The 25,009-nt window shown below is 35.9% G+C and overlaps 1 protein-coding gene across 1 annotated transcript in view; it reads left to right on the forward strand.

Annotated features, from left to right (window-relative positions):
* oca2 (oculocutaneous albinism II) overlaps positions 1–25,009 on the forward strand; it is a 137,164-nt gene that overhangs the window by 20,291 nt on the left and 91,864 nt on the right. Inside the window, exons 7-11 of the mRNA XM_073852556.1 lie at positions 7,007–7,126; positions 9,165–9,230; positions 11,423–11,479; positions 18,275–18,399; positions 21,404–21,542. Of these exons, the coding sequence (XP_073708657.1) occupies positions 7,007–7,126; positions 9,165–9,230; positions 11,423–11,479; positions 18,275–18,399; positions 21,404–21,542 (507 nt within the window). The remainder of the gene's footprint in view (positions 1–7,006; positions 7,127–9,164; positions 9,231–11,422; positions 11,480–18,274; positions 18,400–21,403; positions 21,543–25,009) is intronic.

The raw sequence follows: 25,009 nt of genomic DNA on the forward strand, positions 1-25,009 counted from the left end.
TGTTCACTCAGACGTGATAATATCATTTGATATAATAAATGTAAATGAAAAAAGAATGCATAATAGGAGTATTTTCATTAGTGGTCTTTATTGTACTACACAACAAAAGTTTGGGATGAGTAAGATTTGTAATGTTTTTTAAAGAATTCCCTTATGCTCATCAAGGCTGCATTTACTTGATAGAAAATGCAGAAAAAACAGTAATGTTGTGAAATATTATTACAATTTAAAATAATGGTTTTAAATATATTTACAAATATAATTTTGTGATGCAAAGCTGTCTTCAGTGTCACATGATCCTTCAGAAATTATTCTAATATGCTGATTTATTACTTTTATTATCAATGTTGGAAACAGTTGTGCTGCTTAATATGTTTTTTTGGAACCTGTGATTCTTTTTTAGGATTCTTTGATGAATAAAAAGTTTACAAGAACATAATTTATTCAAAATGGAATTGTATTTAGTGTAAGTCTTTGCTATTACTTTTTTAAAAATCAATTTAACACATCCTTCCTTGGTGAATAAAAATATTAATTTATAAAAAAAAGAGAATAAAAATTTACAGAGAACATTGATAATAAATCTGCATATTGATGATGTCTGAAGGTGCATGTGATATTGAAAACTGAAGTGATGATGCTGAAAACTCAGCGTTTTATTAAAACTTTTAAATTACATTTAAAAATATATTCACACAGTTACTTTACATTGAAATAATATTTCACAAAATGACAGATGTTTCTAGATTTTTGATCAAATAAATGCTGCCTTGATGAGCATAAAAAAACTTACTGATCTCAAACTTCTAAACGGCAGTGTATGTCAAAACCTTTCTGGGTGTCTTTGCTTATGATGCCAATTCACCTTTAAAATGAATAATTTCTGATTTTATATATTTATTTAGTTTTTTTTTTTTTTTGTTCACTGTACATCCATTAGTGTGCACAGTTCTTAAAAGATGTAGATTATTACAGATCCTTCCAGCAAAACACTCCTCCACATTTTTAACTTCCTTTCTCCCTGTAGTGCACACTTTTCAGAGTTTGCGAGAAAGCGGCGCTTTAGTGTGGCTCCAGGGGGACATGAGGGCAGAGGGGACCTCCCTTCCTAATTACGTTTATTTCTTCAGGAGGGACAGCATGCTGCGTGTCGAAGAGTTTAATTAGACCTTTGTGAGAATGCTAATGGAGACTTTGGGGGCCAGTGTTTCCACTTTTACCTTTAATACTAATGCTTCATAACTATGGCTACACTGTCATCAAGGAGTGGAGTTGAAAAAAAAATTATGTTTTCAAAAGTGAGCTAATAAGCGAATTTTATGTTGATTAGGTGAGTCATCGTAATATCATTTTTTTGTGCTTTTAAAACGAAAGATGAATGTTACTTCTGTGATCATCTTTTCATGAGAAATTTTCCCAAACTCCATCATTATATTTAACCCTGGACCATAAAACCAGTCATAAGGGTCAATATTTGGTCAAGATACACCTATTTGAAAAACTGGAATCTGAGGGTGTCAAAATACTGTCAAAATACTGAGACAATCACCTTTAAAGTTGTCAAAATTAAATTCTTAGCAATGCATTTTACTAATCAAAAATTAAGTTTTGATATATTTCTGATAGAAAATTTACAAAATGTCTTCATAGAACATGATCTTTACTTAATATCCTAATGACTTTTGGCATAAAAGAAAAATTAATAATTTTGACCCATAGTATGTATTGTTTGGCTATTGCTACAAATATACCAGTGCTACTTAAGACTGGTTTTGTAGTCCAGGGTTACATATTATATTATATTATATTATATTATATTATATTATATTATATTATATTATATTATATTTTTCTGCCCATTTTTCAATTAACAGAAAGTATTACAACTTCAATCAACTATATGTATGTGAACTAGATCCCAGGCTATTTAGAAATCATCAAAAAGTGTTAGAAAAACACAGTAGCTTTGCTGTCCAACTGAGTGCAGTCTGTTCATTTTTAATGATGAATATCTCACACATAACTCAGCTTGACATTTCAGTAGAAGTAACATAACACCTAAACAACACTTGCTCATATCTTAGTCTAAATGTGTCTCTATGTTCAGTTGTACTTATGTAACTTTTTGAACTTCATTTTTAATACCAGGAAATATAGCCACTATTACCCAGTCCAATTATGTTAAAAATATTGCTGCTTCTCTTGTATCGATCTAAACGGCAATTGATGTAGCTGAATGTATATGTGTGTGCCAAAAGGAAGGTGCAGCTGCCCAGATTGTGCCTTCATAATCAGCTTTTAATAGACTGTTGAATCAGATGAAATACTGCAGTACTGGACATTAAAGTTAAAAAGTCTTAGACCACTTGTCTCTTTTGCTTTAAAAGATTAGTTCACTCCAGAATTAAAATTTCCTGATAATTTACTCACCTCCATGTCATCTAAGATGTTCACGTCTTTCTCTCTTCAGTTAAAAAGAAATTAAAGTGCCCCTATTATGCCATTTTAAAGGTAGTTAATATTGTTGTAATAGTCTCTTAAAACAGGTTTACATGTATGCAAGTTCAAAAAACACTTTAGTTTTCTCCAAAATTAGATTTATTTTTACCCCGTTTCTAAATGATTCGTAAACGACTCGTTTGAAGCAGTTCGAAGAATCAGTCTCTCTAAACCCCTCCTTTCAGTGAGCCCTCACTGCTGTGATTGGTCAGATGGTGCAGTCCTTTTGGATTGGTCTACCGCTACAGCGCAAAACGAAACGCCCATTGGCATAACTGAATGACAGCTGCGGAGACCTGTTAATGCATAGAAAAGATAGCCTCGATTTTACCCTATCAATTCGAGCCGGAGTCTGACGATGAAACGGTTGAAGTGTCACATCGACAAGAAACTGTTTTGCAAGCACGACCGGAGCAGGACGTTTCTCAGTGGGTGTCATATGTTAACTGTGGAAAGTGTTTGCAATTTGCTTTTGTAAGCGAACCGGGCACACCTCTATGTTGTGAACTTCAACACTGTACAATCCATAACACTGCGTTAAGCCATCGTTTATCATTATCATTACTTAAACTAATAAGGCAGACAGACAGTCAAGCTGCATCAATCACAAGACTTTTTAGACTACATTGCACTCACAGCTAAACAACAGAACTACAGAAACGCAAGTTAGCCGGTTACCAAGACATGTGCTGGGTTGTTACACACCATAACATACACAAAGACGTATTTTGAACGATCGCTAGAAAATACAATTATTAATCATACTTACAGGTAGAAGTTCAGAGGAGCAAGCCGGTCCAAATAAACTGGGCACTGATCCATTTTTTAAAACCAAGCGTTTGGTGAATCTCGCGTTGTAACGTTACTCCCCAAGATTAGAAAAGCAGTCATCAGTAAAATGACGCGAACACAACACAAGATTGGCATTGGACTGCTGAGGTGTTGAAAAAATGAATGTTAACCACTGATAGTTTCATCTTTCGGAAGGGCATATAAAACAAATTCACTCTCACAGGCTGTCACAGCGCAGGGCGTCTTCTTGACATGATGTAATCCACGTGAAAATGGTAGGCCTACTGTTTGTGGGCGGGCAAGTTGTTCGCGAAATTGAATGTGGGCGGACATTACGCAAATGTGTAGCTCGTGACGTGTGGCCGTTACAGAAAAAAGATTCGAATTGCTGACGACTCGTTTAGGCGAATGTGAGCCGACTCTTTTTTTTGATAGACAAAAACTTTATTTATAGTGCACTGTCGGCGTCACAACTTTGCAGATAGTTTATGTTCACATACAGCTACATGACACACTACATGAAATATCATATTTGAAAAGGCATAATAGGGGCACTTTAAGGTTTTTGAGAAAAAGATTCAAGGATTTTTCTCCATATAGTGGACTTCAATGGGGATCAGCGGGTTGAAGGTCCGAATTGCATTTTCAATGCAGCTTCAAAGGGTTCTACACGATCCCAACCAAGAAATAAAGGTCTTATCTAGCGAAATGATCAGCTATTTTCTAAAAAAACACTTGAGTTTACATACTTTTTAACCACTGTGATTCCATTGTGATTACACAATGCGTGAATTCGTGGACACGCATAGCAGAGCTAGTGCAAGACGAGCTTTTGTGGTTAAAAAGTATATACGTATGGAGATAATATAATGCCTTCAAGATTTGCATACGTAGGGTAAGAGTTGCGGATGTGTACATAAGATTGTAAGCATGAATTAAATCAGGTTTCAAGCATTTTACTGTTAGTTGTAAGTGTAATTCATGTATTTTGAAACTACAGCTTCATGCTAACGCAAAAAAAAAAAAAATCTGCATTCTTCTTACTTCCATTTCTCCGCGCTTACACTTTTGCCACATTGTTTTCGCTAAAATACGGTGAAAAGTATACTGCAAGTCTGTGAACAGAGATTTGTACGTGAAAACAAAATTTTTAAGAACTGCTAAACAGATTGACTGCATAGAACCAATATGTATGTGTAAAAAACAAACTGTTGCGAATGTCTAAATGACTTGTTGTGTATGTAGGGCAAAAAGTTGCTGTAATAATCCGATATGTAGCTCCGTCTTTCTTTTATCTGTGCTTACAGTTTTGCAAGTGTGAGGGGGAGGGTGGGTCCACCACCTTCTTGTAGCCAATCAAATGAGACTCTTGTGGACTTTCCATTTACTCTTATCTGATTAGTTCAATAAACATCACACGCCAAAACATTTATCTTCATTTAGTTCAGGATTGTTCTCCCTGCCAGTGGAATGGTAGTTTTAATGTACACATACATTAAAAAAAATAAAAATAAAAATAACAACTTTGTAAAATCTTTGTAAAATCTTTAAGGCATTATATTATCGTAATCACTGTTCACAGGCTTGCAGTGCTTTTGGCCATATTTTAGCAAAAATGACGTGCCAAAAGTGTAAGCGCGGAGAAATGGAAGTCAGAAGAATGCAGATTATATTTGTTCTGCGTTAGCATAAAGCTGCAGTTTGCATCAATTACGAGTAACAATAACGCTGCAAATATTTTTTTGAATGCAAATTTAATTTACACTTATGTACATTTTACTTCTTATGTACACTTCCACACTTTACCCTGCGTATTCAAATCTTTAAGGCATCATATTATCTCCATATATACGTTTTTAATTTTTAGAAAATGACAGAACGTTTCTTTAGGCAAGACCATTATTCCTTGGTTGGGATTGTGTAGAACCCTTTGAAGTTGCATTGAAACTGCAATTTGGACCTTCAACCTGCTGATCCCCATTGAAGTCCACTATAAGGAGAAAAATCCTGGAGTGTTTTCCTAAAAATCCTATATTTCTTTTCGACTGAAGAAAAAAAGATATGAACATCTTGGATGACAAGGGGGTACTTTGTTTATTTCCAAGTTAAAATGGATTTGATTAGCATTACAGATTCCAGGCAAGTCTGTGGTCTCCAACTTTTGTAAATAAGGAAGCATTTGTTGTATTGACCTGGGCCTGTTCTTCCTATCTGCATTGCACAGCAGCTTAGCGAAAATCCTCCGAGCTGATCTTGAATCAGTACTCTGAAAACTACTTTGATTAAAAGGGCTCAGATGGTGAGTTTCATCAGCATCTCTGAGAGCTAAAACTCATTTGGCCCGAGAGAGGGTAAAACCTGAAATCGGAAATATATAATAGTATGATGTGCGTATAAATATTAATATGCCTTAAAAGATTAATGAATAATGTATTTTCACAATCTAATTGCAGATATCTTGTAAACATTTTAATAATGGCTGATAGATTATTCTTAAATTAGACTAGAGTTGCAGTTTCTTAGTAACTTGGGGGCTTTGAGGATAAAACTAACATTACCTCTCACACAGGCACATTTTGACATTTCATTTAGCCGTAAACTGTTTCTTACCCTATAATTGAGAGTAATTGGGTTGAATCACAAAACAGAGACACATTAGTCTCAGAGGATACTTTCTTATGCAAAGCAACACAATGTATATCCATGTTGCTGATTAATTCTGCTCAGAAAGCAGTGTTCAACAATTTATCTTAATGACCTGTTTTAGACTTACAATCACAACACTGCACCGAGTGTTCCTCCCCCTCAGGGAAGTTGTCGGACTGACACAGATTACTTGCTCCTTCGAGACCGGAGTCATTAGCTGTTAGCCTGCATGTTGTGTACTCATCAACCTTCTTTCGCTCTTCTAGCTGATTACACGCTCTTGTAATGACTGCTCCATCTTGGCACATGACACCGAATAAGGGTGCATCAGACTAAGTTTGATTCAGGTGTTGCAGTCAAGTGCTCTCGCCAGAAAAACAGATGCTGATGATGTTGATATCTGACAATGCACATTAAGGCGGTACTTTTAGTCCAGATGCTGATTGAAGAGCACAAAACCAGAAGACTTTGTCGACTGATGCGTATATCCTTGTGAATCGGCATTTATCATTTGATTATAAGAGTGCCTAAAAGGGTCAGAATGAATTTAATGTAAGAAATGAGGTGGATCAAACATAAATGAAGTGTGGGGAAGAGGGTTAATTGGCTTTTTGAATGAACAAATTTGTTTGGTTGTCCAAAGTCTGTTACACAGCCCTATATTTTACATATTTATTAGTGTTTCCTAAAGAAAGCACCGTTTATACTGCTGATGCGAATCCCAAGTATTACAATTTTGTGCAACGGGCGAGAATGATAGATACCCCATATCATGCAGCTTGTTGAGATGAGTTGTCCTATTACTTTTCAAAACAATCAGGCTTATGATTTTTCCTGGCAGGTGATAAAATAGTAAGAAAACCACACTGGCCATAACATAATAAAGACATGGGGACAGTAAGCATCCACATGCTAAAAACACTCAGAACACTTTAGCGGCCACATAGCAATGCCCTGCCAACCACAACACACTAGCATTATGCATAGATGAGCACAAGTCTAGTTTGTGGTACATTGGGGCCATTATTATATGACAATGTTAGTCAAAACATATAGTATTCCAAGGGAGTTTTTGTTTTTCTCTACCTTATTTTTCTTTGTTTATCTGTGTCTGCAGATTGTTCACCGCACTCTGGCTGCAATGTTAGGATCCCTGGCTGCTCTGGCAGCGCTGGCTTTCATTGGAGATGTAAGTTTTAGAGAATGTTATTTATTCTGTTCTGATGAAGAGTGCTTACATTGCATCAAGGCTCTGGGACTTCATTAATTTTGAGAACTGCAGTGATGGTCTTTAGTTTTATTAGCTGAAAGTAAGAGAGCACAGCAACATTCTGTCATGTGCAGAAGCCTGTATTAATAATATATATAGAAGAGAAATTCAAATTAAAGTTCATGAGCTTCAGAATGTTGTAGGTGTATATAATTATATATACATATACAGTTGAGGTCAAAAGTTTAAATACACCTTGCAGAATCTGCAAAATGTTGTTTTTTATTTAGTACTGACCTGAATAAGATATTTCACATAAAAGACAATTCCATATATTCCACAAGAGAAAATAATAGTTGAATTTATAAAAATGACCCTGTTCAAAAGTTTACATACACTTGATTCCTTATTCTGTGTTTGTCCTTAACAGTTAAACTGCCTGCAGTGCTATTCTCCAGAAAAATCCATCAGGTCCCACAAATTCTTTGTGTTTTCAGTAGGGATGCACCGATCCGAATCGGCCGATCATTTGCGCGTTTTGTCAGTAAAGCCGGTTCTGTAATCAGCGGTAAATGCCATCAGGTGCGTGATTTCACGTTGAGCCGTATATACTACACACAGCCGTTGTTCACTGACGAGCTGCGCACATTCACACTAATAATGAACATGGATTTGCGCAGCTCGTTGGTAAACAACGGCTGTGTGTAGTATATACGGCTCAACGTGAAATCACGCACCTGATGGCATTTACCGCTGATTACAGAACCGGCTTTACTGACAAAACGCGCAAGCATGATCGGCCGATTCGCATCGGTGCATCCCTAGTTTTCAGCATTTTTGTGTATTTGAACCCTTTCCAACAATGACTGTATGATTTTGAGATCCATCTTTTCACACTGAGGACAACTGAGGGACTCTTTTGCAACTGTTACAGAAGGTTCAAATGTTCACTGATGCTCCAGAGGGAAAAACGATGCATTAAAAGCCAGGGGTGTAAACTTTTGAACAAAATGAAGATTTCTTATTTTGCCTAAATATCATATATTTTTCATTTAGTACGGCCTTTCAGAAGCTACAGTAGATACGTACATGTTTCCCAGAAAACAAAATCAGTTAAATTTACCCTGATATTTAAATTCAAAAAGTTTTCACCACCAGGCTTTTAATGCATTGTGTTTCCTTCTGAAGCATCAGTGAGTGTTTGAACCTTTTGTAATACTTGCACATGTCCTCAGTGTAAAAAAGATGGATCTCAAAATCATACAGTCATTGTTGGAAAGGGTTCAAATACACAAAAATGCTGAAAAACGAAAGAATTTGTGGGACCTGAAGGATCTTTCCGAAGAACAACGGGCAGTTTAACTGTTCAAAGCAAACAAGGGACTCATGAACAAACAGCTGTGGACTATTCAGGTAACAACCCAGTATTAAGAATCAAATGTATGTAAACTTTTGAACAGGGTCATTTTTATACTATTATTTTCTCTTGTAGACTATATGTAAACGTCTTTTATGTGAAATATCTTATTCATATATAGATGATAACTATGATTAAACACAGACACTAACACAATTAACTAACCAGGCCATTTCACATAAATGGGATATCAGTAGTAATTGCACATTTACACTAATGTACTAAAATCTTGACTTTCTCTCTGCGGCTCTGCGTATTAGTTATTGTATTTCAGAAATTGGAGATAAGTATGTTATTTGAGCTCAAGTAAAATTACTCAGTGCACTTCTGTCTGTTTGAAAGATGGAGTGCCCTTTAAAAGGACCCAAAGCTCTGTAGTATCAAATGTCTTTTTTTTCTTTTTTTTTTTACTAAAAACTTTATGAACTTTGATCTTGGTTTTTTGGTAAATACCCCAATAAGCAGAATAAAGTATGCAGGCCTAAATGGTATTGTAATTGACGCAATTATTTGAACAATTCAGAAAACCCAGTTAAGACTAGTATGTGAAAATGTTCTTTTGTATCTGAGGAAGATGATGACTATGTCCTTTTACTGTAGAGGCCGAGTCTGATGACTGTGGTGGAATGGATTGATTATGAAACTCTTGCATTGCTGTTTGGAATGGTAAGTAACAGGCCTGGAGGCTCTCCAGCAGCTTTTTTACTCAGTCAACCTAAGTAGCAGGGTTCCAAAGAAATATATTTTATATAAACTCACAGCAGGGCTTTTTCAAATGAAAAAAGTGAAAAAAGTAAAACAAACTTAGTAGTGGTGCTTGTTATTTTAGCACTGATACTGTTAGTGTTATTCATAAAGGTTGGTGCACTGTTTGTACAGTGAACATATAGCCTATATCTCAGATTTTGTAACTTGTTAAAAAGATGTGTGATGTTACCTTTAGGGCCTGTTTATACCTATCACTAAATGTGTTTTCTCTGATCGGATATCTATCCAATTGTGAAAAGACCAGGTGTAAATGCCATCCAAAACGCTTTCGAGGCACTTTTTGAGACACTTCAGGAGGTGGCCTAGGACGCATTCCAGACGAAACTGGACAAGAATACATGGACCACAAAGCCAGTCTTATGTAGCATGGGTATATTTGTAGCAATAGCCAAAAATACATTGTATGGGTCAAAGTGATACATTTTTCTTTTATGCCAAGAATTATAGGACATTAAGTAAAGATCATGTTCTATGAAGATATTTTTTAATTTCCTGCTGTAAATATATCAAAAGGTAATTTTTGATTAGTAATATGCATTGCAAAGAACTTAATTTGGACAACTTTAAAAGCAATTTTCTCAATATTTTGAGAAATAAATCAGATTCCAGATTTTCAAATAGTTGTATCTCAGCCAAATATTGTTCTAACAAACATTACATCAATGGAACACTTATTTATTCAGCTTTCAGCTGATGTATAAATCTTAATTTCAGGAAATTGACCCTTATGGCGGGTTTTGTGGTCCAGGGTCACATATATAAATTACTCCTCCCAAAATGTAAAATATAAACACGTAAGAGCACATTTTAGGCTATATGACATGTTATAGGCAGATATGGTAGCACTTATGCAACATGCATCGTCGCAGTTGAGTATCTCTTCAGCAAGCCTGCGCGCCAACTGCCGCAAATGAAACTGACGCTCAACACACAATCATCTTCATTAAAAGTAGTGAGACTAAATTATCTTATGAGTGCTGGTGCTGTGCTTTCTCCTATTGCGGTCTTTGATCTTCAAATTAGCTGATGATGAATAAAATGCAGCACATCTGTTGCTTTCGTTGACGTAAATTTGCAGAGAATCCAGAAATTAAAGAACGGATTTATATCCGTTTTGCAGAGACACATTTATGTTCCAAGTTTAAATGGAACCATTTGAACAAATCTGGCAACCACCATTATGTTTTCTTCAGATAAAATCTAGTTATTTCTTTCTTTCTTTCAGACAGCATTAGAACCTTGTCTCTGGTGTAATGAGATGCTTTCACCTTCCTTTTGGAGAAAGTTGCCCTGCTAAGTGCTTGACAGCCTGACAAGTCCCTAATCTAACCTTTAACCCCAACCCGTATCAGCCTCTCCAGGCCAGGCACTTAAGTGGGGCATCTTGCTTTAATGTGCTGTTAACCTAGTGCTTCTTTTAGAAAGAATTCTCCAGGGGTCTGAGATCATTTACAGTATGGTGTTACTTTGCGTTGCACTTCATGCAGCACTCGCTTGAAGGTTTGTTAGGTGTGGCTGGTGGTCTGCATATGATAATTTTACATGGTAATGCAACGAAGTGTGACCGAAAAATATGAATACACATTAAGACACACAGCCTCTCTAATATTATTGCCAAAGTGGCACCCTTTTCAAGATCTCTGTTTGTTCAGTGTCTGTCTCCATGGAAACAAATACATTCAATCAGCCCTCATCCAGAAGACTACATGTAGGAGTATTTGAGGAAAAGCATAAAAGAAAATCAGAGACTGATGATAGAAAATGAATCACAGCATCTGTCAATTTTAAAGACTGACTATGAAAGAGATTGAGAGCCATTTTACATTAGAAACGTTTGCTTTAATAAACTCCGAAATATTGATGTTTCACTTTTTTGATTCTCTATATTTTGAAGATGTCTGTTTCTGTATCTGATGGCAACAATAAAAAAAAGAAAAATCTGGGAAGGATATATGTGGCATGAAATTGAGTGAGAGACCGTGTGGTATTTGAGACATAATGTGATTTTATAGCGACACATGTGGCAGCAAGCACTAAAAATAGAAACCATGAAATGTTCAAGTCTCATAAGCCTTCCTGTTTACTTTCAGATGATACTGGTGGCAATATTCTCTGAGACCGGTTTCTTTGATTATTGTGCAGTGAAGGTGAGTTTTCTCAATCATTATTTTGCAGATGGTTGATTGTGATTTGTTTAGCAGAGGTCTGCTTAAGCAAAATACAACATCTTGATTTCTGAGAGAGTTATTTCCCCATACTATCTCTAAAATTAGGCCACTGTCCCACCCACCTTAACATTTAATATTATATACATTTATATACAGTTAAAGTCAAAAGTTTACATGCACCTGGCAGAATCTGCAGAATGTTAATTATTTTAATAAAATAAGAGGGATCATACAAAATGCATGTTATTTTTTATTTAGTACTGACTTGATTGAGATATTTCACATTGAAGATGTTAATATATAGTCGACAATAGAAAAAAATTGTTGAATTTATAAAAATTACCCTGTTCAAAAGTTTGCATATATTTGATTCTTAATACTGTGTTGTTACCTGAATGATCCACAGCTGTATTTTCTTTTTAGTAATAGTTGTTCATGAGTCCCTTGTTTTTCCTGAACAGTTAAACTGTCCGCTGTTCTTCAGAAAAATCCTTCAGGTCCCACAATTTTTTAGTTTTTTTTTTTTTAGCATTTTTGTGTATAATTTTGAGATCCATCTTTTCACACCGAAGTCAACTGAGGGACTCATGTGCAACTATTACAGAAGGTTCAAATGCTCACTGATGCTCCAGAAAAAAACATGATGCATGAAGAGTGACCGTTTTTTTATTTGATGATCAGGGTAAACCTAACCTATTTTGTCTTCTGGGGAACATGTAAGTATCTTCTGAAGCTTCTGAAGGGCAGTACTAAATGAAAAGAAAACACAATATTTAGGCAAAATAAGAAAAATGTACACATTCTCATTCAGTTCAAAAGTTTACACCCCTGGCTCTTAATGCAGTAGTTAGTTTTTCCTTCTGAAGGATCGGTGAGCATTTGAACCTTCTGTAATAGTTGCATACGATTCCCTCGGTTGTCCTCAGTGTGAAAGAGATGGATCTCAAAATCATATAGTCATTGTTGGAATGGGTTCAGATACACTAATATGCTAAAAAAAAACAAAGAATCTCTAGGAACTAAAGGACTTTTCTAAAGAACAGCAGGCAGTTTAACTGTTCAGGATGAACAAGGGACTCATGAACAACTATCACTAAACAACAACAACAACAACAAAAAAAAAAAACACAGCTGTGGATCAACTGTATATTTTATACCTCCAGATACTACTAACATTTAGTCAGTAACAAAAAGGTAGCATGTGGACTGCTATTGAATCAGTCTGATATGCTTTCATTTTGCATTATTGATGTCCCTATTTTTGATTTAGTCAATGTAATCCCACCATGCTGCTTTACCCAGTAAGCTTTGGGACAGATCATTCACTCTCATGCTGATGAGAACCCCACAAATGTTTTATATATGAAATTTATGGGTAAATATCAAGCCCCAATAGAGATGCGAAAAGGAATCAGATGAAACAAATCTTTGTGAATTGATGCAAATTTTTATAAACCGTGAAGAAAATGGGTTTAATGAAAGCCTAAAAATAAATCTTAGGATGAGCTTTATTGGATGGATATCCCTGTTCATATTTTCAGGGATTCTGCGGACCTGTTGGAACATTATGGATGCGCTCTAGACATTATGAAGGCGCACGCTTATGTCCTCTCATCCCATTCATGAATATTAAGAGGGTTCTGAATGAGGACATGTTCCACAAATTAAAATATTGCCATAGAAACAACCATCTTGATTGAACACCCTCTCAAGACAGCATAAAGTTGCATTTTCCCTAGAAATAAAAAATCAAGCTCAATCTATCCGTGCCTGTAGTCTTGTGTGGGTGACTTAAAGCCTGTTAACTCCAAGAACGATTACTATACCAATATTAAAGTCCACACCAACGCACAATAATGTTCTGTTTATTATAGTCATGCACTGTAGTTATGTCATCTGCCGCTTCAAACGTCCACTGAAGTGCTTTGAAACATGCAAGATTATTCAAGGGATAGTTCACCCAAAAATGAAAATTGGATGTTTATCTGCTTACCCCCAGGGCATTCAAGATGTAGGTGACTTTGTTTCTTCAGTAGAATTGATAGATTATAGATAATAGATTTTTTACTCAAACCGTTGCAGTCTATCAGTCATATAATGGCAGTCAATGGGCACTAAATCTTTGAGAGTAAAAATAACATACAAAGACAAAACCAAATTAAACCCTGCAGCTTGTGATGATACATTGATGTATTAAGACACAAAACGAATGGTCTCTGCAAGAAACTTAAAAGTATTTATATCATTATTTATCTCTGTTCCACCGCAATGTTCATCTGTCCAGAGTGCGTTCACAACAGCCGGATCAGTGGTAAATAATGATATAAATATTGTTCAGTTTCTTGCACAGACCGATCTTTTTGCATCATAACACCTCAATGTATCGTCACAAGCCGCAGGGTTTCATTTGGTTTTGTCTATTTATGTTTTTTTACTCTCAAAGATTTGGTGCCCATTGACTGCCATTATATGACTGACAGATTGCAACGGTTTGAGCTGTTTGTGTTCTACTGAAGAAACAAAGTCACCTACATCTTGGATGCCCTAGGGGTAAGCAGATAAGCATCCAATTTTCATTTTTGGGTGAACTATCACTTTAATGTAATTTCAACTGAAACAGGAAGATGTTTTTAAATAGCCAGTAGCGTTTCGCTGAGCATTTGACAGAGTATGACAGCCACAATCTCATCTATATCGCTATAAAATATTAGCCTGGGTTTCCCCATGCTGCCTTGTGCACAGCGCGATTTTATTCACGCTGCTAGGCAGCCTGGAAACCATGGACCAAATTTTCACCTCAGATAGGGAACCAATCACAGAATGGGGAGGGAGCAGAAAGACGATGACACCTTCTATGCGACTCACCCAAGCAGTTTGTTTATAAATATGGATCCAGCATGGCAGCAGACACGAAGTTATCTTTCGATGCAGCCTTAGATAGTTACACAGAAGGCCGTTTCTCAATACCAAGTACGCAAAGTTCGGACTTGGAAGTTTGACTTGGGAGTACGAACTCCCGAGGACGTGAGGATGCAAGTCCTGTAATTCTGCAAATGGAACAGCAGTGTACTTGATAACGTCAGTCAGCTCGCCTTTTCTACTCCGGTTATCTTCACTGCTTCACTGTATGTATTTACAATAAGACGAAATATGATATCAACCAGCTCTGCCTCTTTTCGTTTTCATTTAAACATATTAATAGCTGCAAAAACGTAGTTCAGGGAATGTACAACATTACAGTGAAACTAAATATTTTATATCAAACAGCATTGCCTCTTTTCTTTTTCATTTATCGTTAAACATATTAATAGCGACAAAAATGGTTCATGCAATGGTGTTACAAAACATTAAAGGAAGTGATATCAAACACCACTGCCTCTTTGTTTTCGTCAAAATATAAACCACAACTCTCTTTTCGTACTCATTTAAAAAATAATAAAACATATTAATATGTGATTTAAGCTATATGTCTACTGTGTATAATACATCTTTACTCTGTGTATAATAAAATGAAACATGACAAGCACAACTCTGCCTTTTTTGTTAAATGTCAGCAATATTAGCCATTATAAAAGTATAAGTATAAAGTATAAGAGAATTATGTAATCAGAAATAAAGACAAAAGCGGACAATTCGGTCAAATGCATGCTAAAACTTTCAGCGTTGAATTACGATTGATAAATAATTTATGAAGCATAACTTTGTCCTCAGTCAAAACTCTTCATCTTCTTCCTTGTCGAATTTCTGTCGCTCTACGTACGTCGTCGGGTATAATTGAAACTATGAGCTACACACAGGCACATTTGATAGACATTCGTAGCGCCCAATAAACGGCTCTGGGCATTCGTAAACCACGCCTCAAATACGAGAAAATGAACATGTGGTTCCCAGACCACAAATCATGACGTTGTCATGACGTGGTTTGGCGTTAGCCAGGCTAATAAAATATAGCATTGGGTGTAGAATTCAAATGGGTCCGTTTTGTGGTCTGTGCTGATGAACAAATGTGATCCTCTCTGAGCTTTCGTGTCTCTGGACCAAAACCAGGCTTCATTCGCTTCAGCGGAAAGCATATATATATACTGAATCATCCCCTATCCCCTACATAGTGCGCTTCATGCCATTCACTACAGAAAATTCAAATTCTGTGAACAAGTGACCGATTTCAGCCTCAGCTTTAGCGTCTATTTATAGTGTAGGCGCAGGATGCTTTGGATTCTAGAGAGCATTTGATTGGATAAAAAGTTGAAGTTAAAGATAATGTCATCAAAATCATTGATCCATATTGGCGGAAGTGAGAGACTGTAACAGGGCTCTCAAGTCTCACGCATTCACCGTGAGACACGCATTTCAACCAGTTCACACGCTCTCACGCCACACCTTGTATTTCTCACGCTGAAAAGTAAGAAATAACTTGTCCCGCTATATGGTGTTAACGGACGAGGTGCAGGCTTTGCAGAGAGAAGTACTCTGCCAAGCTCATAGCTGTCTTGAGAGTTAAATGGCACCTACCAGCCAAAAAATTAGAATTTGCTGTTTTCTGGTATATTACGTGATCCCGCTACAATCACGTTCGTCACTAGGCAACGTAGACGCGCACACACGCGACAAGGCCAGCGGTGGAATCGTTGCGGGGCTGCCGCTTTCTCTCGCAGTGGAAGCGTTTAGTACAGTTGAGGAGGTGGTCGCGTTGCGGTCTCGGAGCGGACGTTGCCATTTGTATTTACTAGAAACTAAATAAATGCAGCAGGGTTTTTCATATTTATTTTTATTTATTTATTTATTTTTTCCATTTTACGATTCCTAGACAAAATCACTTGCCTGTGATCAAAGATAGTGAGAACTGATGTTGGGGATTATAGCCAAATTTGTGCAAAATTATTAGTTCTTCAACAGCTTTAACTAATTGTGGGCCTGAAATTAAGGAAAAGACAACATAATTGGTAAATCTGCTAAAAAAGACAGACAAATTCATCCAAATAAAATAAATTGTTTTATTTATTTCAAAACACATATGTATCAACATTGTTGGGAAGGTTATTTTGGAAATAGGGTGTAATAGGCTACAGATTAAATTTCCCTATTTAAAATGTAATTTAAAAGTAGTGTAACTATTTCAATTGCTTTAGAGGTAATGCAACATTACATTTGATTACTAAATTTCTAAGGAATGTTTTCAACTGTTAATCCTTTTAAAAACTTTTTAAGCAGGCAGGTTTACCTTACAGTAGCACTCAACACTAATTACTGTCAATTTTACAAAATCCTTCATCACTTGAATTAAGATTATAATAATTTAATTTTAAAGCACAGCCACCACAAAATCTTTAGCACCTCTGTTTAACTCCTGAAACATCTCTTATTTAAAAGCAGTCAATGCGATTTGGGAAATCAATCAATCAAAATATTTACATGTAACCCACTTTGTAATTGTAAACATTTTTAAAAGTAACTGTAATTTAACTATATTTGTTATTTCTCAGTAACTGTAACAGATTAGTTAAATGTCGTTTTTAATTAAATTACATAATTCAATTACATGTAACTAATTACTCTAGCTAAATTCAAGCCCCTACCACTGTCATCAAGGCATCAAAGTGTGCAATAAACACTTGAAATACAAAATGACATTAGTAAGCTGAAATATGTACCCTCTCTCTTTCACAAACACACACACAGATTGACATACATGCTATGAGCAAGTTCTGCAATCCTCCTGTATGTTTACAATATGTGCATTGAGCACTGTTGTTTAGTTTGCTCGTTTGGGGCCAAATTTCTTTTTTTTTTTACTTTTGATACATATGCATTTTTGAAATATTTAAAACATTTTATTTTTATGAATTTGACTTATCAGATCTACCAGTTGTTATATTTTTTTTATTTTGTGCTGGTTAATTATGAACAATAGATAGTTGAACTTTTACCAAAAACTGGAGAGAATTGCGTGGGGCCGAGGGGCCGCTGCTGCAAATATTTGAGTGGCTCCTACCCTAACAGATAAAATCTCACTCCAAACTTTTTCCAAAACTTGAGGGCCCTGCTGTAAGCTTTGAATGCTTATATCTTCTAAATGCAAATATTGTCATTGTTTTAGAACACACTAGCTTTTAGATAATCTTAAGGCTAACATATTCATACTACAAGCCAAAAAACGTCAATTTTGATTTCATGTTCAAGCCCTCTCAAAGATTGAGTTAAAAACTTAAGCAGGATGGATTCTGATCAGCTGTAAATGTTTGGATCTTTACTCTTTTGTTTATATCAGTTAGCATCTTTTTTTTAGTCAGGAAGCACTGACATAATAGGTGGGTTACAACACCCCTGCATTACCACTTGATTAGAATGATTCCAGACAGCCTGATAATGTCTCCATAGCGACAGGCTCTTAAAGTGCAAGTCTTTTTTTTTTTTTGATTCTTTTCTTTTCAGGCATGAACATTCTTTTAGCGCTAAACCCTGAATGAGCAAACACACTATGGATCTGTGTCAGTTTTTCGACTGAATTCCTCATTAAAGTTCACTTTTGAACATTGTGTTCTGAGACCCTCTCAGAGGACTGCTCTTGATTCTCTATCTTTGAGGCGCTGTTAAATCTATCAGAATTTCCTGAACACATGATTTTAATAATGTTCATAAACAAAGGCAAACGATTTTTGGGCTTCATTTATTTTTGACCCAGTTAGTTTTCATTAATGTGAAGTAAAAAATATCTAACTTTGTAAACCAATAATGAAGTATTCCCAACAGTGTTGTTTATCTGTCTCCACACAGGCATATCAGTTATCACGAGGAAGAGTGTGGCCCATGATTATGATTCTGTGCCTAATTGCGGCCGTTCTGTCAGCCTTTCTTGACAATGTAACAACCATGATGCTCTTCACCCCTGTTACAATCAGGTAATTGTCTCTCCTCTCCTCTCCTCTCCTCTCCTCTCCTCTCCTCTCCTCTCCTCTCCTCTCCTCTCCTCTCCTCTCCTCTCCTCACAAAGTCTCTTTTTCTCTTCATGTCCAATTTGACTTGGTTTTTAACCCTGTTTAGTAATACAAGTCTGTCAAGTTATCACTACAGAAGCCAGTTTCCTCCACTGCATAAAAAGGTTATCTTTTTATCTCACAATTCTGACTTTTTTCCTCAGAATTGCAAGATATAAATTCACAATTGAGAAAAATAAACTCAGAAAAACTCACAATTCTGACTTTTTTCAGAATTGTGAGATAAAAACTCTTGACTGAACTCTCAGAATGTTTAGACTTTAGCGTGAGATATAATCTTGCAATTGTGACTTTTTTCTCAGAATTGCGAGTTTATATCTCACGCTAATGTAAGATATAAACTGGCACTTCTGAAAAAAAAGTTAGAATTGTGAGTTTATATCTCGCAATTCTGTTTAATAACTTACAATTGCATGTTATAAAGTCAGAATTGTGAGATATAAACATGCAATTCTGAAAAAAAAAACGTTAGATTTGTGAGTTTACATCTTGCAATTCTGACTTCATTTCTCAGAATTGAGACTTTATTTCACAAAATTGCTAGTTTATCTCTCACAGTTTTGTTTATTAACGCACAATTGTATTATAAAATCAGAATTATGAGATATAAACTCGCAATTCTGAGAAAAAGACACAATTGCAAGACATAAACTCACAATTCTGAAAAAAAAAAGTTAGAATTGTGAGTTTATATCATGCTATTTTGACTTCATTTCTTAATATTGAAAGTGTATATATCATAATTCTGACATTATAACTCGCAATCAGAATTGTGAGATAAAAAGTCGCAATTACCTTTTTATATTTTTTATTCTGTGGTGGAAACAGACTTCCATAGTGTACAGTCTGGACAACCTCCAGACTGCCTTTCCCCGTACATTTTCATTGTAAGTGCTTTGCTGTAAACTTGACTGTTATTTTTACAAACTGAGGGACAAATCCAACATCTTTTCTTTGGTAACTGACAGTATACCACAGTTGCAATCAATATAGCTTAACTTGCATTAAACTTGGAACATTCCTTTAATAAGTCTTTATAAAGAAGTTTATTCAGCTGAACTATTGCAGAAAAGGCCTTGGTCTTTCTCTGGACAAGAATTTCTCTGTCTGTGTAGATTTATATGAGGATTCAGTAAATCATGTCTCCACACTATACAATTATTTATTTAGAACACCTTGTTCTTTTAGAGGACATGTGATATAAAGCAATTAGGCATCATGTAGTATTATTATATCTTGTTCCGTCTTTGCTGAAAGCAAAACAAAAAAACCTGAAGGCCAACAAACCATCTTTTTTTAATAATTTTTTTTGGTATTTTTGTATTTTTCATCCTTCTGCAAAATTCATCCATCAAATTCCTATCATTTTATTTAGACCTTAAAAATCCCTAGTGTGGAAGGATAAAGTAAATCTATATTTCACACATTGCCATTAAAATGTTAGGCGCAGCCTGAGTGTTTTCATGATATTGCTTGTGAGAAATGACTCCTTTTTTTGATTATGCATCACCAATTGCAACTTCAAACACCTTTGGGGCTTCAGGGTTCAGAGACACTGTACACACACACACACACACACACACACACACACACACACACACACACACACACACACACACACACATACTCGTTAAAGAACGAATTTGAGAAATTAGAGACTTCAGCTTTTTGTTAAAAGGCAATTTGCTTGTGCAAGTGTTTTTTAAACAGGGAAACTGATTTGCTTATGTTTAAATTTGCTTAATATTCAGTGTTAATAACTAAACTTGAGCACAAACCAGGAATTTTGTGCATCTCAGCTTAAACTTTTGCTTCTGATGAATCGGGTCCTCCCCTTGCCATATTTATTGGTAAATATATAAGTCTGTGTAACACTTGCAGCTACATTGTTTGCATTTTGTGGCGGATGCCATGTTGTTATGTAATTGTTAAGGTGTGTGTGGTTTTTCACATGTTTTAAAAATTATGAAAGTATGATGGATTAGCAAAAAAGAAGATATTTTGAAGAACTTTGAAGAACCAAGCAGTTTTTGGTCCGCATTGACTTCCGTAGTAGGAAAAGAAATACTATAGAAGTCAATGGGGACCATCAACTGTTTGATTACAGGCATTGTTCAAAATATCTTCTTTTATGTTCAACATAAGAAAGAAACTCATACAGGTTTGGAACGACATAAGGGTGAGTAAATGAAAACAATTTTTTCATATTTGGGTAAACAATCCTTTTGAAGGTAAACATTATAGTGGACTTCGATGGTGCCCCTGAGTTTGAACTTCCAAAATGCAGTTTAAATGCAGCTTTAACGAGCTCTAAATGATCCCAGCCGAGGAAGAAGGGTCTTGTCTAGCAAAACGACTGGTTATTTTCTAAAAAAAAAAATTGACAGTTCATATAATTTTTAACCTCAAATGCTTGTATTGTCTAACTCTGTGTCAACTCTGATTTTGAAGTTGGAGAAGGAAATGAGATGGACGTTTTTCAACTGTCATGAGCCAGAATACACAGAGTTGGCGCAAAGCTAGACAAGATGAGCATTTGAGGTTAAAAGGTATATAAATTGTCAATTGTTTCGCTAGATAAGACCCTTCTTCCTCGGCTGGGATCGTTTAGAGCCTTTTGAAGCTGCATTTAAACCGCATTTTAGAAGTTCAAACTCAGGGGCTCCATAGAAGTCCTCTATATGGAGAGAAATCCTGAAATGTTTTCCTCAAAAAACATAATTTCTTTATGACTGAAGAAAGAAAGACATGCACATCTTGGATGACAAGGGGGTGAGCAATATAGCTGTAATTTTTTGTTCTGGAAGTGAACTGTTTTGGAGACCACTACATATAACATGTTTGTATTGCATTGATGTTCCACAAACATCAGCCCTAATCAGGTTTTGTGATGTCTTTTGTACTCCAGGTTATGTGAAGTGCTTAATCTGGACCCCAGGCATGTCCTGATTGCTGAGGTAATCTTTACCAACATCGGAGGAGCTGCCACTGCTGTTGGAGATCCTCCCAATGTCATCATCGTATCCAACCAGGATCTGCGTAAAAAAGTATGTACTTATTTCCCACCTTTCTTACTCAATGCTGGTTCATTCACAGGTGAAGGATATTGTGCTGCTGTCGTGTGCCTGTTGAGAGTGTCTCCGGGAACTTGTTGGACAAATTATACATGACTGCACAAATAAACAAATGCACACAGACACAAGCATGTGACCAAGCATTTCTCTGGCATAGAATGATAGCCTTGTGCCAAAACACGCTGTCACTATCTACTCAAGGCTAAAACACCATGACATCCTGTCTTACACCTCAGACTATTAATTATGTAGGAATACTTCTTGCCAGCTTTAGTCACACTCTGCCAAATTCTCTCTCTCTGTTTCTCTCTCTCACTCTCTTTGAAGTCGTTTAACTTCAGTAAAAAGTAAACCTGTTACAATCATTGTGTACAAATTCTGAGACCAACCATTTTCAAGTATTTGAGATGTTTAGCTTCAATAGGCTTGTTACTCACAGTATTTAAGGTATTCACACTGCCTGCACGTCAGTAAATCTGAGTAAATTAAGATCGTTTAGGCAGTTTTATTTATCATATTAGCACATTAATTACTATTTGAGTGTAAATATCCATTTGTTTTTAATGTGATATTAATGAAAACCCAAGGTATTAAGACTTGTATGGCTTAATATAACGTAAATTATATCTCTTACTGAAATATGTAGTACAAAACCTGTGAAAAATTTACATTATGTAAAAAATCCACACTGTTTTATGCATATTTTGGACTATGGGGGCACCATTATTTCGATGACTTGAAATGATTGCACTCGGTGAGCTACCGGCACTACCTGTTGCTATTTTTACAGCAACACAATTTGGAAAATAAAATACTCATTTGATGACCACAGCTACTGAAAGAGCTGACAGGTGGTGATGGATATAAGCATAGGCTTAAACCAAATGCCGTATTATCGATTTTTCCCCATAAGGAGTCTAAACACCCCTGGATATCAGGTAAAATCCACGCTGAGAAACTCCTTTAGTGGCTGTGGCGTCATGACAAGCAACCAGGATGGCAACTAGCATTTCTTGTCTCTGCCATTTGTAAGCTCTTTCAGTAGCTGTGGTCTGCTAAAAGCCTGAAAAGCAACAGGGCTAAAGTGGAGAGAACAGGAAGTTTTATTCATCCACATGCATCTTCCCATTTTTTCTACTCTTCTTATTGCTAGGAACACAGTGAAGACTTACATTGCTTCTCTTGTTGCCCTTTGACTGAAAATTACAATCAGAAGGTGCACAATGTGGCTTTGCATCAGTATTTTATTTTCCAAATTGTGTATTCTGGGTTGTGATGTTGTAAAAATAGCAACAGGCGCAGTAGCACCAGTATCCCACCAAGTGCAACCATTTGATGTCATACCATAGGCCGAAATATGTCTAAAACGATGTGGATTTTTTAAGTAACATAGTTTTTTGTGGGTTTTCTACTGCATATTTCAGTAAGAGACATCATTTATGTTATATTAAGCCACAAGTCTTAATACCTGGGGTTCCCTTTAAAATTATATATATATATATCTGACTAATAGCATTATATATATAGGAAGGCAGAGAGAGAGAGAGTTTGCAACCATACCAAAGCGTGCAAAAATCTACATTTCTTACAGACTTTTCCAGAATCCAAAAAACTCCCACACTGGCAGGGTAACTTTTTTTTAGATGCAAGTATTGTGTTTTGCTTTAGTCTGACTTCTCAGATATGATTTTATGTGGTAGTAGTAAGTAACTGAAGTAACTGTGTTGTTGTCCTTTTCCCCCCACTCTTGATAAGTTGCAACTAGTGTTTAGTTGCAATACTGCCACCTACTATGTTAGAGTGTCAACCAGTTTCTGGTGCTGGATTATTTATGCTATTATGTATGTGTACTATTAACACGATATCAGTATTTCATTTTTAAATGGTTAGCATCAATATCAGTATACTGTGACACCCCTACTTGAGTATACACTATGAAACAGGTGTTATTAGGTGTTACTTGATGCTGTTGAAGGTATAACAAAGCAGTGCCTGTGGATGCAACTGATTACAAAACATAAGGGCCACAACATCGGTGTGTACAGTACTTTCATAACTTAATCAAAGAACAGCATCACAAGGACTTTCTTTTTTCGTTGTACAACCTCAAAGTCTATGAGCAAACTCTTTCCATCAAACCCTCACTCGCAGGAAAACACAATTTGAAGTTCCATCCTGCCAATTGGACAAGGTCACGGGCAGGCTGAATAATCTCCAGGTTTATGATGTGACCTCAAAGCAGAGAGTCTTGTGTGGTTCTGTCTTCATTGAGGCTTGTGTAATATCGGTTTGATTGAAAAGGTGAGGGAACATTTTGTGATTTATTATTCACTTTAATGGAGGAGATGGAACAGTGTGACCCAGGTTTGTGGTTGTGATTGAAATGTTCATGTTCACATTCAGATAGAGATCAATGCATGACCTCATCGGTGGTATGGCTAAATTCACAGCGTATGTCTTGGAGTTTATGCCATCTCTTTGTTTGACAGTATTTGAGTGTCTGCCAGTTTGTCTTATTGTAGTCGTGTTTGTTATTTTATTGCTCTTATTTAGTATTATGGATATGAATGCAGTTCCAACAGCTAACCCTTTGAGTGCATTTTATAACACAACTCAAGTATGCCTTGTGTTCTCTGCATTGCCGCAAGCTGACATTAACATAAACTGTCTCCTTCTACAGCTAGTTTTCTCTTTTAGATCAGAGGAGGGACAGTTTGAAGAGAATGTTGCTGAGCAAATTAGATCTCATAAGTATGTTTACCTGAATAATAACAAATCAGATTCAATAGGAAAGACATTTGAAGCTAGCTCTATTATCCCATGAGATTTTGTATTGTCTCCATAGCATAAGAATACACATTTAATATGTTCAACGGGACTGTGCTGTCAATGCTTTAGCCGAGCATTTGCATAAAGTATACTTCTGGCCTAAATCGCCCAGTTTGTTGAGATGTGCTATTACCTGGTGATTTACAATAAAACAGACAACAAAAATCTCTTAGATCTGCATTGAAATTGGGACTAGACTGAGGAAACAGAACATCACACAGACTCGTGCTGCATCCAAATATACATATTTCCATATATATAGTAGACAGTGATGGGTAGATTACTTACAAATTGTAGTCCATTACTGATTACAGATTACATTACGAAAAATATAGTTAGTAATGCATCATCTTCTCTCCGTTTTGGACTTCAGCCTTCACTGAGTTTTTTGAAAATGCTCGGAAAAATGTATTTACTATAGTCAAAGCTAAATGGTATGACACACAGTTGGACTTTTAGAAAGAAAAATTAAGACTGAAAAAAATAAGAAATATAGCTGCAAGCAGCCATTAAGGGCCAAGCACTGCAGAAGCAAGCAAGTATCAAACCAACAATGAGTAACTGAAGACATTTTAAGCTGGAAAAATCATAAATACAATCACTAATAATTT

This window comes from Garra rufa, chromosome 12, assembly GCF_049309525.1.
Source record: "Garra rufa chromosome 12, GarRuf1.0, whole genome shotgun sequence".
Lineage (NCBI taxonomy): Eukaryota > Metazoa > Chordata > Actinopteri > Cypriniformes > Cyprinidae > Garra > Garra rufa.